Source organism: Lagenorhynchus albirostris, chromosome 2 (assembly GCF_949774975.1).
Source record: "Lagenorhynchus albirostris chromosome 2, mLagAlb1.1, whole genome shotgun sequence".
Lineage (NCBI taxonomy): Eukaryota > Metazoa > Chordata > Mammalia > Artiodactyla > Delphinidae > Lagenorhynchus > Lagenorhynchus albirostris.
The window spans coordinates 120,980,239-120,994,034 of record NC_083096.1 but is presented as its reverse complement, the minus strand read 5'-3'; the positions used below and the strand labels follow the sequence as shown (position 1 = coordinate 120,994,034).

Sequence of the window (13,796 nt, the reverse complement as noted above, 5' to 3'; positions counted from 1 at the left end):
GGGAAGATGCACTCTGTTGGTTTTGCTTTTGTTTGTAATAAAAAACCAAAGATCATGGGAAGCCATGGGAATTGTAGTCAATCCTTGAACATTCCCTTCCTCCACCTTCAGTTCCTCCTTAGGAAAGGCTTCTCAGCTCTGGTTTGCTCCATCTCCCTACCGTACTTTGGTAACCATTCTCACTGACCAGATTCTAGCTCAACCCCCACTGGTAGTTAGGTAAAAACACGGCTGCTGAGGTGACATCTCTTTCCCCTTTTTTGGGTCATGTCTCTGCTACACGAGGACAATTGGTATTGACCCCACAGCTAAGGTAGTAGGTAGATAACTAAATGGGTACCTCAAAAATCTCACAGTTAATATTGTTTTGTAGCAGCAGCAGTCCAATTTCTTTTAGAAGTTTTGACAAGGTAAACAACTCATCTCCACATTCACACCTCCAGGTGCATTTTCTCTTTCTCAGTCTCTCCTACACACATATGCACACACACACACACAAGCACATACACACATTCACACACCTCTAGAGGAAATATTGAAAGTCTCACAGGTATCTTTCTATGAAAACTGAAGAACTGTTTAGGGACATTCACAGCAACCAACCAACATGCTCACATTTTTTGGAAGAAGACTGAGGTCATTGCCAATGCGAACATCAAAAGTTTACTCTGATCGGGGCTAAGCTGAAAAAACCATTAACGTATTAGGAGCTACCTCACAGACATTTAGACTTTGGCAATTTACTTACATGACTCTGAAAGATAACTGAACTAGCCCCTCGTTGGATACATTTAAATGGATTTATAAAAGTGAATACTGAATATACTAATGTTTTCATAGGCTTTCAATGATGGTAGGAGCTACTGAGTTAAGGCTATGATGATTTCTGTATTTATACATACACACACATACAATGTATACTACACATATAAAAGTGCGGTGTATGCAACATATAAAAGAAAGTAATTTAAGTGGTAAAAAATGTTTTGATAATGAGAATCACATCAAATTTCATTCCAGACACAAATGAGCTGTTAAAAAACAATATAGCAAATGTTCTTTACTCTCTATCAGACCAATTTGTTCACTTCAAATAGGGTGCTGATTAGTAGCAATCAACATATAATTAGCCAAAAATGAAGGTCACACTGAGGCTGGGTATCCTAATTGATCAAGGTCTGTCCTTTAAATGCTTACGACACATGTCTGGACCATGCTGCATTAACAAAAAACATCATGCGTAAAAATATGGCTTGGATCAGTAGACGCACTACTGCCTGGCAGACTGAAAGCAATCCTGCATTATTGGCAGCTAATATATATTCTGACTCAGTTCTGATTCTTTGTATAAACACAAAGGGACATTCTGAATATAGTTCTTCATCATTATTTTTACATCTTCCATTCACATAGGGTTAACATTCTAATATAAATTAGGATTTGGTGAGTGGAAGAGAGAGTTACACTGAAGGTTAAAACACTACAATTTGCCATGAAGAAAGGATAATCTAGTAATTTATGTAATCTAGTAATTTGTGAAATGTAATAAAAAGCATAATGTGCAAGGATTTTTTGTTTCATCATGGGAATGATGTATTTGTATAGTGTAGTGGAAAATTTTCTAGACTGGGAATGGGAAGATATTCTCTCATTCATTCATTTACTCATTCACTCAACAAATATTTATTGATCACCTACTCTGAGCCTGTTCTAGGCACTGGGGACACAGTAGTGAACAAAACGGATAAAAATCCCTACTTTCTAATCCCTCTAGGGGAGATGGTTAACAACAAATAAACAAAATTGTTTGCTATGAGATGGTAGCAGGTGTTATGGAGAAAAATAAGGCTAGAAAGAAGGCCAGAGGATGAAAGGTACCAGGGTGGGATTCTAATTTTAAATAGGTAGTTAAGGGAGACCTCAACAAAAGGTAATATTTGAGGAAGACTTGAGGAAGACTTGAAGAAGACTAGTGATCTAGTCATCTGGAGAAGAGCAGGCTAGGCAGGGAGATCAGCAAAGTCTAGAGCTATGAAGTAGGCACTTTCCTGGATCCTTTGAAGACAACAGATGGTCAGTATGACCCGAGTGCAGTGAGCAGAGGGAGAGCCATAACATATGTGGTCAGAGTCGGGCAGACAGTGAAGAACTTTGTAGGCCATTGTTAGGACTTTGGCTTTTAATATGAGTAACTTGAGAAGCTATTGAGGGGAGGGGGCTTGAGCAAAGGAGGGACATAATGTGACTTACATTTAACAGGATCACACTGGCTGCTGGGCAGAAAAGAGAGTCTAAGGGGCTGGAGACAGGGGCAAGAAGAGACCACTCAGGAGGTCATTGAACTAATCTAGCTGGTTCCTTGAAAAAAGGAGGAGATGGTGAAAAAAGGAGGAGTTTGGTCCTGGGTATATTTTGAATGGAGACCAGAGGAATTAGCTCACAGCTCAAACATGAGTGTGACAGAAAAGAGGGATCAAGGATGATTTGATGGTATTTACAGCTGTAATAGAAAAGACCGATGGGGGGTGGGGAACAATTTTAAGGATAAGGTCAGAGACTAGGAATTGAGTTTGGACATGTTAAATTTGAGATGCTAACTAAATATCCCTGTAGAGACATGGCATAGGTGGTTGGATAGAAAGATCTGGAGTTCTGGGAGCAGACTGATCTGGACAGATAAATTAGGAAGTGCAACATATAGACTGTGTTAAAACTACAAGACTAGGTGCAATCGCCAAAAGGAATAAATGTAGGTAGAGGAAACTCCAGTGTTTAGAAGATGCTGGAAAGATGAAGAGAAACCATCAAAGAAGACTGATAGGGAGTAGCCAGAGAGTTGGGAGGAAACACAATGTTGTGCCCTAGAGGGCAAGTGAAGAAAGTATATTAAGGAAGAGGGATTGATTAAACAGTGCTGTTAGCTCAAGTAAATACGGATTGATAACTGACCATTGGTTTAAATAGATGGAGATCAATGGTATCAATATCATTTGGAGAAAATAGAGTAGGAGTAAAAGCCTGAATGAAAATGAGAAAGGAGGATTTAGACACATTGAATATAAACTATTCTTATGAGGAGTTTGGCAAAAAAAGAGGCACAGAGATATGAAGCAGTAACTGGAAGGGGATGTGGGATCAAGGAGAGAATTATTTAAGATGGCATGTTTGTCTACCGATGGGGATAACTTAGTAGAGAAGGAAAATGGTAATAAAAGAAAAAAAAAGAAGATTTCTGGAGTTGTGTGCTGGACTTTGTGAGCGAGGATAAGATCTAATGCACGAGCGGATGGGCTGGCCTTGGGCGCACAGGTTGTTCCTCCACAGTAAGAGCAGGGAAGGTAGAGTAAATACATGAACACAGATGATGACAGGTAGGCAAGTGGAGGTCAGTGTGGTAGCTCGTAAAAGTTGTCTTCTGAATGCTAATACTTTCTCAGTGAAATAGGAAGCTAAGTCAGAGGCTGACATGGAGACTGGGAAGGAGGTCTTGGAGGTTTGAGGTGAGAGGAAAAGGTGTGAAATTGTTTTCTAGCAGAGTAGCTAGTGAATGGGCATAGGGTCTCCTGTGTGATTTGGGGACAGCATTAAGGGCCCCCTTGAGGTTAGTGGTCCTTAATTTAATGGACTGTTGTGTGTGTTTTCTGCAAGAACACACAGCTGCCTGGGTTGAGGCATGGAGTAGGCAGAAAGCTGCATTTAGCCATGAATGATGTTCTGCCAGGGAAGTACAAGTAAACAAGAAGGGGCAAAAGAACTGAGGGTTTAGATAAGGGAGTTATTTTTTTTTAATTTTTTAATTTTATTGAAGTATAGTTGATTTACAATGTTGTGTTAGTTTCTGATGTACAGCAAAGTGGAACCAAGAGAAAGCAACTAAGTCAAAATCTTACTAAGTTTTTGAGGTAGTGGTACTGCCAAATTCATGACCTAATCTGAAAAGGCCTTTCACTGTTAATATAATCTTTGAGGTTCTAAGCTCACACAGTAGGAAGAAAGTTTCAAAGCCACATGGCCCCTAAGAGGGTGTATTTCCAATGCTCAGCAATGGTGTGGTCTGAGGCTGACAGACAGGAAATAACCTTTCAGGTGGTTGAGCAAAGAATCATAGGATGTGACGGATAAGGAACTTCCTTCAGAGAACATGATCCAGGTAGGTCGAATAAAAGACTGTTCTCCAGTGCCATGCACTAAAGACCACTGTGCATTTATACCTCCTCCCTTTCTGAATGGGAGCTTGTATTCTAATTTTCCTAGCCCTGTTCCCCATTGTGCATTTAGTATCAAGACCTGATGGAGAGACTATCCATAATCCATAGATCCTAGACTATGGGTTAAAGATAGTACCACATGGGTTTCTGGGTTGTCTCCCTTGGGAAGAAGGGTGTTCTGGAGGACAGAGGGATAGACTATGGAAGAAACAATGAAGTTTGTCCCTATTGTTTCATTTGTTCATGGTACACAAGAGGCTGCTCAGCCCACAATTACATTGCTTTATTCCCTCCTTCTTGCATCTCGGTGTGAACAAATAAAACAAATGAGTCTATGACATGTAAGTAGAAATGCACTGTGTGACCCGACTGATCCAAGGCTTTTAAGAACAGGGGTGCTTTATTCAGCCTCTCTGTCTTCTTCCGGCAACTGGATGCTGCTCCTGCTGAGGACTTAAGGGATGACAGAGCCACCAGATGAAAAGAGCCTGGAAGAGAGTTGCCCATTGACCACAAACACCGCCTTTTACTCTTATATGACCGAAAAGAAACTGTTGTTTTAAGTCACTGAAAAACGGGTTTATTAGTTACAGTAGCTGGCTTTATTCTTCCTAATACTGATCCTGAGAAAAATATCTCCACTTCTCTGGGCCGCAGTTTATTCATTTATAAAAATAGGTGGTTAGACAAGATAATCACTGAGGTTCCTAGTAATACTGCTTTTTAAAAATTGTATATGAACAAACATGAGCTTATACTTCTGTCTTCCCACCTTCCATAAATTCATCATTAATCACACACACCCAGAACCCAAATGTTTTCTCAATTCTTTCACCCAAGAATATTCAAAATCGCTAACATCACCAGCGAGGCATTTTTTTTTTTGCCTTACCTGTCTGGTAGGGCACTGTAGGTTTACCACCACGGAGGGACTGGTACAGCTGAGCAGGTTAAAGTAAAACAAAATGGGCTTGTTCCTAAGAGAACAACATAATATTTTTAGTGACTGTGGAAATATTTCATATCATTTCAGCCCCTGTATATTTTAATATAACATAAAATTTAAAAATCAGCTTCATTTTCCCCAGACAGTTGCAAAATATTCTCCAACTCCCCTTTAACCTGCCTAACATTTAAAGCACCTTTTGGTCATAGTAGAAAGTTGAAATAATCAAATTGTCCATCAACAGGGGATTGGTTACATAAAGAATTCCACATCCTTAAAGTAGAAGACTATATTGCCAAATAATGTTGAAAAATGTTTAATGTTTTAGCAGGGAAAAGTGAGACCCAAAGAGATCACAGGAGAGTTGAAATAAACCAATGGGGTAGAAAGAGGGCAGCACTGAAGCAGCCTGTCATGGGAGAACATGGAGTCAAGTAAATGGGCTTGCATCCTCCTGGTGGTACCTCATCTGACAAGAGACTGGAGGTGAATCACCAGGGATAAAGCCAAAGGGGTGTGGTGGAGGGCAAGCCAAAGGTGATTTCTCAAGTCAAAGAACTAGTCAGTGAGGACTTCCCCAGAGAATTTCCACTTGTGCACCATGAGAGAGCCAGCCTTTGGATGCTTACCCCAAAGACAGAGTTTATGGATAGTCAGTTACATCTTAGCTGCAGTAGCAACAACCATGTGGGACTAGGACAGTGGCCAGGAAAGTAACAGATACTCTTCCTTCTATCTGTCACACACAAAGAAAGAGCTAGGACCAGGAGAGAGGGAAGAGAAGGGAAATAACAGAACAGGGCCTCTCTCCCACTCTAAGTTCCTTTGCAGTGTTCAAACCTGAGCTGGGGAATTGGAAGAAGCAAGATTCAAATTTTAAATTGGACTGCCCTGAACTTTTTAACAATAGAAAGTATTTAGAAAGCTATGGAAGGAAGCTACCCAAGATGCCAAAATAAGAAGGAAAGAAATTTGAAAGAACATTGTTAAAGGCAATAATAGGGGAAAAATAAACCCATTTCATGTTTGTAATCCCATCTAGATGGATCAAGAATCTGGCTATAAATTCATACACAATATGCACAAGGCTACTTCACGATTCCACAAGAGTGAGCTTGTTTCTTTCACCACCCAAGCAACTATATCTTCTGCATGTGATTCAGATTTGTACCTAAGCAAATGAATAAATTATTACATGCCATGGATCATTGGAGTCCCTTAGGAGTAGTTAAAATGCTGAATGGTAAATCAGTAAGTGTCACGAGTCCCCCACAGGTAAAACTGATTTATAAACTGCAAAATGCTACATAAACTCAAGTTATTCATCAGATTATGTGATCCTCAAGGGTAAAGTTTGTATCTTATTCATCTTTATACCCATCTACCTTGCCAACACTTAGCCGAGTACTTGGCCCATATTAGGCACTCATCAGATGTTGCAGAATGGATGAGTTCAATTTCAGAATAAGTTTTTCAATATCTTAGAATCCTCCTTAGTTTTTTGCACAAATCTATAGTCATTCTATCAAAGTCTGTCTGATATCTTTAAACATCAGTGGCCCTCAGATTCCTTAGGTACAAAGTAGATGGCAATCGTTGCAGCTGAACAATTCTGCAAAAGTGATTGAGGAAGTAACTCATTATTTAACTTGAATTATATTTCCACCATGAAACAACAAAATAGAAGCAACTACAAACTACTAGTTTGAGCTGATGTAAGATGCACTTAAGCCCATCTCTCTTCTTTCCCGAGACTCATGGAAATAAAAGAATAAAAGTACAAAAAGGAATAAACCTCACCATACCAGCTAAGGATGTGCAGGATGGGATCTGCACACAATTGCACAAGAGGGTTCAACAATTTCTGGAAGATGGAGAGCATATGAGACTGCGTTGAGTGATGAATGCACCATAGAAAAGCTACAAAAAGGGTGGGATATGATATGCCTGTTAGAAATCATGACACATTCTGGACTCAAAGCTGAGAGTGAGAAATGTGGCCAAAAGTAAGAAGATTAATGAAGGTTTATATACAGGTCTACAGTGCAAATCAGTGTCTCTATGCTCCTCCCATACACCTACACTTAAGACTTCTAGCATCCAGGAAAAATGGGCAAAAACAGAGGCCTCTTTTTTTGAATGATAGCAAGGGCTTTTGTGGGATTGGGTACCCCAGTCTACAACCCTTCATTTTCTGGCATTGTAAAAGCCCATGACTGACAGCTTCCCACCAGTTCATCCTGTAGTGAAATCTAACAGCTAATACAACATTCCTATCCCATATGGGGCAGAGGCATCCCTGGAAAAACTGAGCTACTAACACAGAAACAGAGCAAATTCACACAAGCAACCCAATTCTTTCTTTAGTAAAAATGGATAACCAAGTAGCATCAGGAGTTTAAGAGAAATTAGAATAGGAATGAGAAAGACTAAAGTAAACAAACAAAAACTGATGCCAGATGAAATAAAAATAATTCAGGGTATAGGAGGGACCTTAAAATTTTTTTTTTCAGAGTAATTCAAGCAGATTATTCATACATAAAAATACTATGTTATTAGAGGAATAAATAGGAAACAAGAGGGCTTTAAGAGATTTAAAATATGATTAACAAAATTTTAAAATCAAAAGCAGAGCTGGAAAAAACTTGATGAATCTCCTAGAATACAGAATAAAAAATCATAGATGGAAAATATAAGGGAAAAAAAAGAGGTATCGAGACTAATCCAGGAGGTCCAAGGTATGACTAACAGAGTTCCCAAAAGACAAACAATAAAATGGAAAGAATGAAAACAGCAAAGAAATAACTGAAGAAAAATTTTCAGAGCTGATGAGAGTCATAGTTCTTTAGAATTAAAGGACCCCCATTGAGGCCTGAACAAAAAGAATATTTTTTAAGAAAGACCTACATCAAATTGTGGGATTTCAGAAAACCAAGAGTAAAGAAATGATTTTAAATGCTTTCCCAGAGGATAAAAGTCACCACAAGGTATGTGAAACAGACTAGCATTAGACACATTGGATGCTAAAAACAATAGAACAGTATCTTCAAATTTCTGACAGGAATTTCTTTCAAGTTACACTTCTAAAGCTAGACCATCAGTCAACTGTAAAGAGGGAGAAGAAAAATATTTCCAGGGACTTCTCAAAGTTACTTCCTGTGCTTTCTCTTCTTAGGAAGATAATCAAGAATGTTCTCCCTCAAAACAAGGGTGTCGACAAAGAAAGAAGACAAGTTGGGATATAGAAAATTGTTCATGGGACGTGCTTACACTAAAAAAATATATATATTTCTTGTTTATCTGAAATTGAAAATTAACTGAGCATTCTGTGTTTTTATTTGCTAAATCTGGTACCTCTAGAAGTGGACCCAATCTAATGAGGTAGATAAGTCCCAGAATTAAAGCTATGCAGTAGGCCTAAAATTTACCTGGTCCTGAGTGGAACAAAAGGACAGAAGTTCTACAAGGTAGGTGTTCAGAGAAGAGGGAGCCTCTGAAAAATAGTGTGATTGGAATGGTAGACAAACTTATGGTCCTGATAAAGACTATTCAAGAAAAACTTGGCTGACAAATAAAACATTTTACATGAATGTCATTGCCCTATGTTGAAATAAACTAAAATGTAGCATGATGCTAAGCTGCAAATAAAGTGTAAGATTTGGCTTTGATATCAGGGACACAGTAGAAATGAAAATGTAATGGCCAGACAGTGACTAAACTTCACGTAGTTATTACAAAGTAAAAGTCTTATTTCCAACTTCTAGAATCAACCTACCAACAGAACATGAAAGATTCTGATGAAGTTGCAGAACTGAACTTTATAACAAACTTGATTATGTAAAGGGTAAATATAAAAAGTGGAATAGAAAGGAAAGATGGAGAGAAGGGTAGTGGGGATAATATCCTCCTCTTATATAAAGAGGAGTCGAGATACTGACAAAAGTTAGTGGAACAAGCAATTGAAGCTCAGTATACCATTTAAAGTCACAAAAGTAAACTATAAGAGAATCTGAAGGCAATAATTTAATCGTTAAACATGGAACAAGGAGGGAGAACAGAAAAACAGATAATGTAAATAGTTAAATCTTCATTTTTCATAGCAGGCTATCAATGGATACTATCTAAAATTAATAAAGTACAAAATGAAAGAATAAACATATGATTTAAAGTTATGCAAAAAACTGCCAGAAGAACTAAAAGCAGTGTTATGGACTGAATGTGTTCCCCCAAAAGTCATATGTTAAAATCCTAACCCCCAAAGTGATGGTATTAGGAGGTGGGGCCTTTGGAGGTGCTTAGGTCAGGAGGGTGTAGCCCTCATGAATGGAATTAGTGCCCTTATAAAAGAGACCTCAGAGAGCTCTCTCATCCCTTCCTCCATTTGAGGATACAGAATAAAGATGGCAAACCAGGGAATGGACTCTTGCCAAGAACCTGAACCAAGCAGGCACCTAATCTTGGACTTCTAGTCCCAAGAATTGTGAGAAATAAATTTTTGTTTTTTACAAGCTACCTACTCTATGGTATTCTGTTATAGCAGCCTGAACTGACTAAAACAACCAGAAGGAGGAGAGATTATCTTTCTGGAAAGAAATCTCCTAAGACAGGAGACCATTGCTTTTATTACTTTTATTATAAGCTCTTCATTATTGTTTGGTTTATTTTCATAGGCATATATTATTTTGATATAGATTTTAAAACTTAAACCAAGTAATAGATCTGGGCTTGTAATATGTTCAATCAAACAGATTTATGAGACCTCCTTGTCATTTTATAAGTGTTTCTTCAGTGAATTGAAGACAAAGTTATTATTGCTTCACTTAGATGCCAAATTGATGCAAAACTTAAATAGAAGAGCTTGTTCTCTTAATCTTTCCTGTTTCCCTATCTGAAGCTCATACTAGGAAGATGATTATTTTGGTCTGTCTAACCTGGCAATTGGGCTGCATCAGACAAGGTTCAAAGTTGTTTTAACCCAAACTTTATAAGCTGAAGTTTTTGTAGTAGCCAAAAGGTGGCATCAAAATCAGTTGAGTTCTTGCTTTTTAGTAGAAATCCCAAAGAAAAGGATCATACCCAAGTATCATGAATAACTTCCTTGCAACTCAAAAGGCAGAGAAAGTTACACATGTCAACAAAGCACTCCATTTTCCTTTGAGTCTGTTTTATCTGCTTTGACATTTTAGAAAACTCTCAGTGTTTCCCCTAGTGTCCTTTTGGTTAGGCATAGACAAAGCACAGACTGACCAAATTCTATCCTAAACACTATCACACCATCTCTAAGCATGGGATTTTACGCTCAGTTAAGGAATGTTTTTTAGAGTTGAGAATCAAAGGGTTGCTCTAAGCACATCATGACACTAATGAGTACAAACACTGTTACAGTCTAACAAGTATGTCCTGGACTCAGTTGTTTGTAGTGCCTAACCTGCTTTACACATTCTCACAGAGATGCATTTCATTTACAGATGAAAATATATACAGACACATTTTTTTTAATTTAATGGTACTTTTTACCAGTTTATGTTCAAGGTTTTAAGGACTAGATTAAACGTGGAACATGGAAAACCAATTTCACCGCAACTTTATCAATATGCAGCCTAAAGAACACAGAATTTGGGCTTAGAACATGCTACTTTTGCCATTTAGTAGTCAGCTAACCCTGAGTGCATACTTTAACCTATCTGAATTTGCTTCCTAATTGTCTAGATGAGAGTAGTAATAATGGCACCACTTAGCAGTGCTAATAGGAGGATCTGATAAGAACTTTACACTGACCTCCAACTGGAGCAAATCACTGTCTTTTCTGTGCTACCCCTTTATTCTGATTCATTTAACAGTGAATCTACTGAGCACCTACTATAATGAAGTGCTGAGGATACAACAGCAAAACAGAGAACGTCCCTGATCTCAAAGAACTTTGACTCTAGTAGAAGAAAATAAACAAGTGAAATTAATAACCAGGATAAATTCAAGTACTGATAAGTACCCAAGACAATAAACCAGGGTCTTGTGCCAGAAAGTAACTAGAGAAAGTGGGGGTGAGTGTAATGTTTCAGATGTGATTGTAAGCATTATTCTTCAGACAGCACACTCTGCGAAACACACTAGATTGAAATCCATGGATTTCTTTTTTTTTTTTTGTCCAGTTCCTAGTTTAATTTTTTCCAGTTTTATTGAGAATATACTTGACATGTAACATTGTATTAGTTTAAGGTATACAGCATAATGATTTGATATATGCATATATTGAGAAATAATTACCACAATAAGTTTAGTTAACATCTATCACTTCATATAGCTACAAATTTTTTTCTTGTGATGGGAACTTTTAAGATCTATTCTCTCAGCAACTTTCAAATATACAATATAGTATTGTTAATTATAGTCACCATGCTGTACCTTCCATCCCTAGAAACTTATAACTGGAAGTTTGTACGTTTTGACCAGCTAAAGCCCCTTTCCCACACCCCACACCTCCCACTTCTGGCAACTGCCAGTCTGTTCTGTTTCTATGAGTTCATTTTGTTTTAGATATCACATAGCATAATAGGCTCAGGGTCCATCCATATTGTCACAAATGGCAGGATTTCCTTTTTTACTGCTGAATTTTTTAATTTATTTATTTGTATAAAATCACATTTTCTTTACCCATATGCCCATCCAGTGAGACTTGGGTTGTTTCCAGGACTTGGCTATCATAAGCAGTGCTGCAATGACCATGGGGGTGCAGATATCTATTCAAGATCATGATTTAATTTCTTTTGGTTATATACCCATAAGTGGAATTACTGGATCATGTGGTAATTCTGTTTTTAATTTTTTTAGGATCTCCATACTGTTTTCTACAGTGGCTGTACCAATTTACATTCCCACCAATAATGCACAATAATTTCTCCACATCCTTGCCAACACTTGTTTTCTCTTGTCTTTTTTGATGATAGCCATTTTAATCAGGTGATAACTCATATGGTTTTGATTTGCACTTTCCTGATAATCAGTGGTGTTGAACACCTTTTCATATATCTATCAGCCATCTATATGTCTTCTTTGGAAAAATGTCTATTCAGATCCCCTGCCAATTTCTTAATCATTTGTTTCATTGTTTGGTTTTTTACTATTGAGTTACATGGGTTCTTTATAAATTTGGGGTATTAATCCCTTATCAGATGTATGATTCAAAAATATTTTCTCCCATTCCATAGGCTTCCTTTTCATTTTGTTGATGGTTTCCTTTGCTGTGCAGAAGCTTTTTAGTTTGATGTAGTCCCACTTGTTTATTTTGCCTTTTCCTACCTTTGCTTTTGGTGTCAGATCCAAAAGATTATTGCCAAGATCAATGTCAAGGAGCTTACTAAGAGTTTTACAGTTTCAGGTCCTAATTCAAGTCTTTAACCCATCTTGAATTGATTTTTGTTTATGGTGTAAGATGGAAGTGGTCCAGTTTCATGGCTTTGTATGTGGCATTCCAGTTTTCCCAACACCATTTATTGAAGAGAATATCCTTATTGTATATTCTTGGCTTCTTTGTCATAAAGTAATTGACCATATTTCTGTGGCTTTATTTTGGGGCTCTCTAATATGTTCCATTGAACAATGTGTCATAATTCTCTTTCCTCTTCTATTTTTTGAGTTTGAGAGTTTGAGTTTGAGTTTGAGAAGGACTGTTAATTCTTCTTTAAATGTTTGGTAGAGTTTATCAGTGAAGTCATTTGGTCCTGGACTTTTCTTTGTTGGGAGGTTTCTGGTTACTGATCAAATCTTCTTACTAGTAATTCACTTGTTCAGATTTTCTGTTTCTTCATGATTCAGTCTTGGCACGTTGTATGTTTCTAGGATTTATCCACTTCTAGGCTGTCCAATTTCTTGGTATATAATGGTTCATAGTAGTCTCCTATGATCCTTTGTGTTTGTGTGGTATCAGATGTCTCCTGTTTCATTTCTGAATTTATTTAAGTAGTCTCAACTTTTTTCTCAATGAGTCTAGCAAAAGGTTTGTCAATTTTATGTTTTCAAAAAAACAGTTGGTAGTTCCACTTATCTTCCCTATTGCTTTTTTTTTAACATCTTTATTGGACTATAATTGCTTTACAATGTTGTGTTAGTTTCTGCTGTATAACAAAGTGAATCAGCTATATGTATGTATATATCCCCATATCCCCTCCCTCTTGCGTCTCCCTCCCACCCTCCCTATCCCACCCCTCTAGGTGGTCACAAAGCACGAAGCTGATCTCCCTGTGCTGTGCAGCTGCTTCCTATTAGCTATCTCTTTTACAGTTGGTAGTGTATATATGTCAATGTCACTCTCTCACTTCGTCCCAGCTTACCCATGCCCCTCCCCGTATTCTCAAGTCCATTCTCTACATCTGCATCTTTATTCCTGTCCTGCCCCTAAGTTTGTCAGAACCTTTTTTTTTTTTTAAGATTCCATATATATGTGTTAGAATATGGTATTTGTTTTTCTCTTTCCGACTTACTTCACTCTGTATGACAGACTCTAGGTCCATCCACCTCACTAAAAATAACTCAATTTCATTTCCTTTTATGGCTGAGTAATATTCCATTGTATATATGTGCCACATCTTCTTTATCCATTCATCTGTCGATGGACACTTAGGTTGCTTCCATGTCCTGGCTATTGT

The 13,796-nt window shown here is 37.7% G+C and overlaps 1 protein-coding gene across 1 annotated transcript in view; it reads right to left on the bottom strand.

The window, feature by feature from the left end:
• The window catches only part of SLC44A5 (solute carrier family 44 member 5), a 376,131-nt gene that overhangs the window by 52,168 nt on the left and 310,167 nt on the right, over positions 1 to 13,796 (bottom strand). The window contains exon 5 of the mRNA XM_060142527.1: positions 5,101 to 5,185. Within this exon, the coding sequence (XP_059998510.1) occupies positions 5,101 to 5,185 (85 nt within the window). The remainder of the gene's footprint in view (positions 1 to 5,100; positions 5,186 to 13,796) is intronic.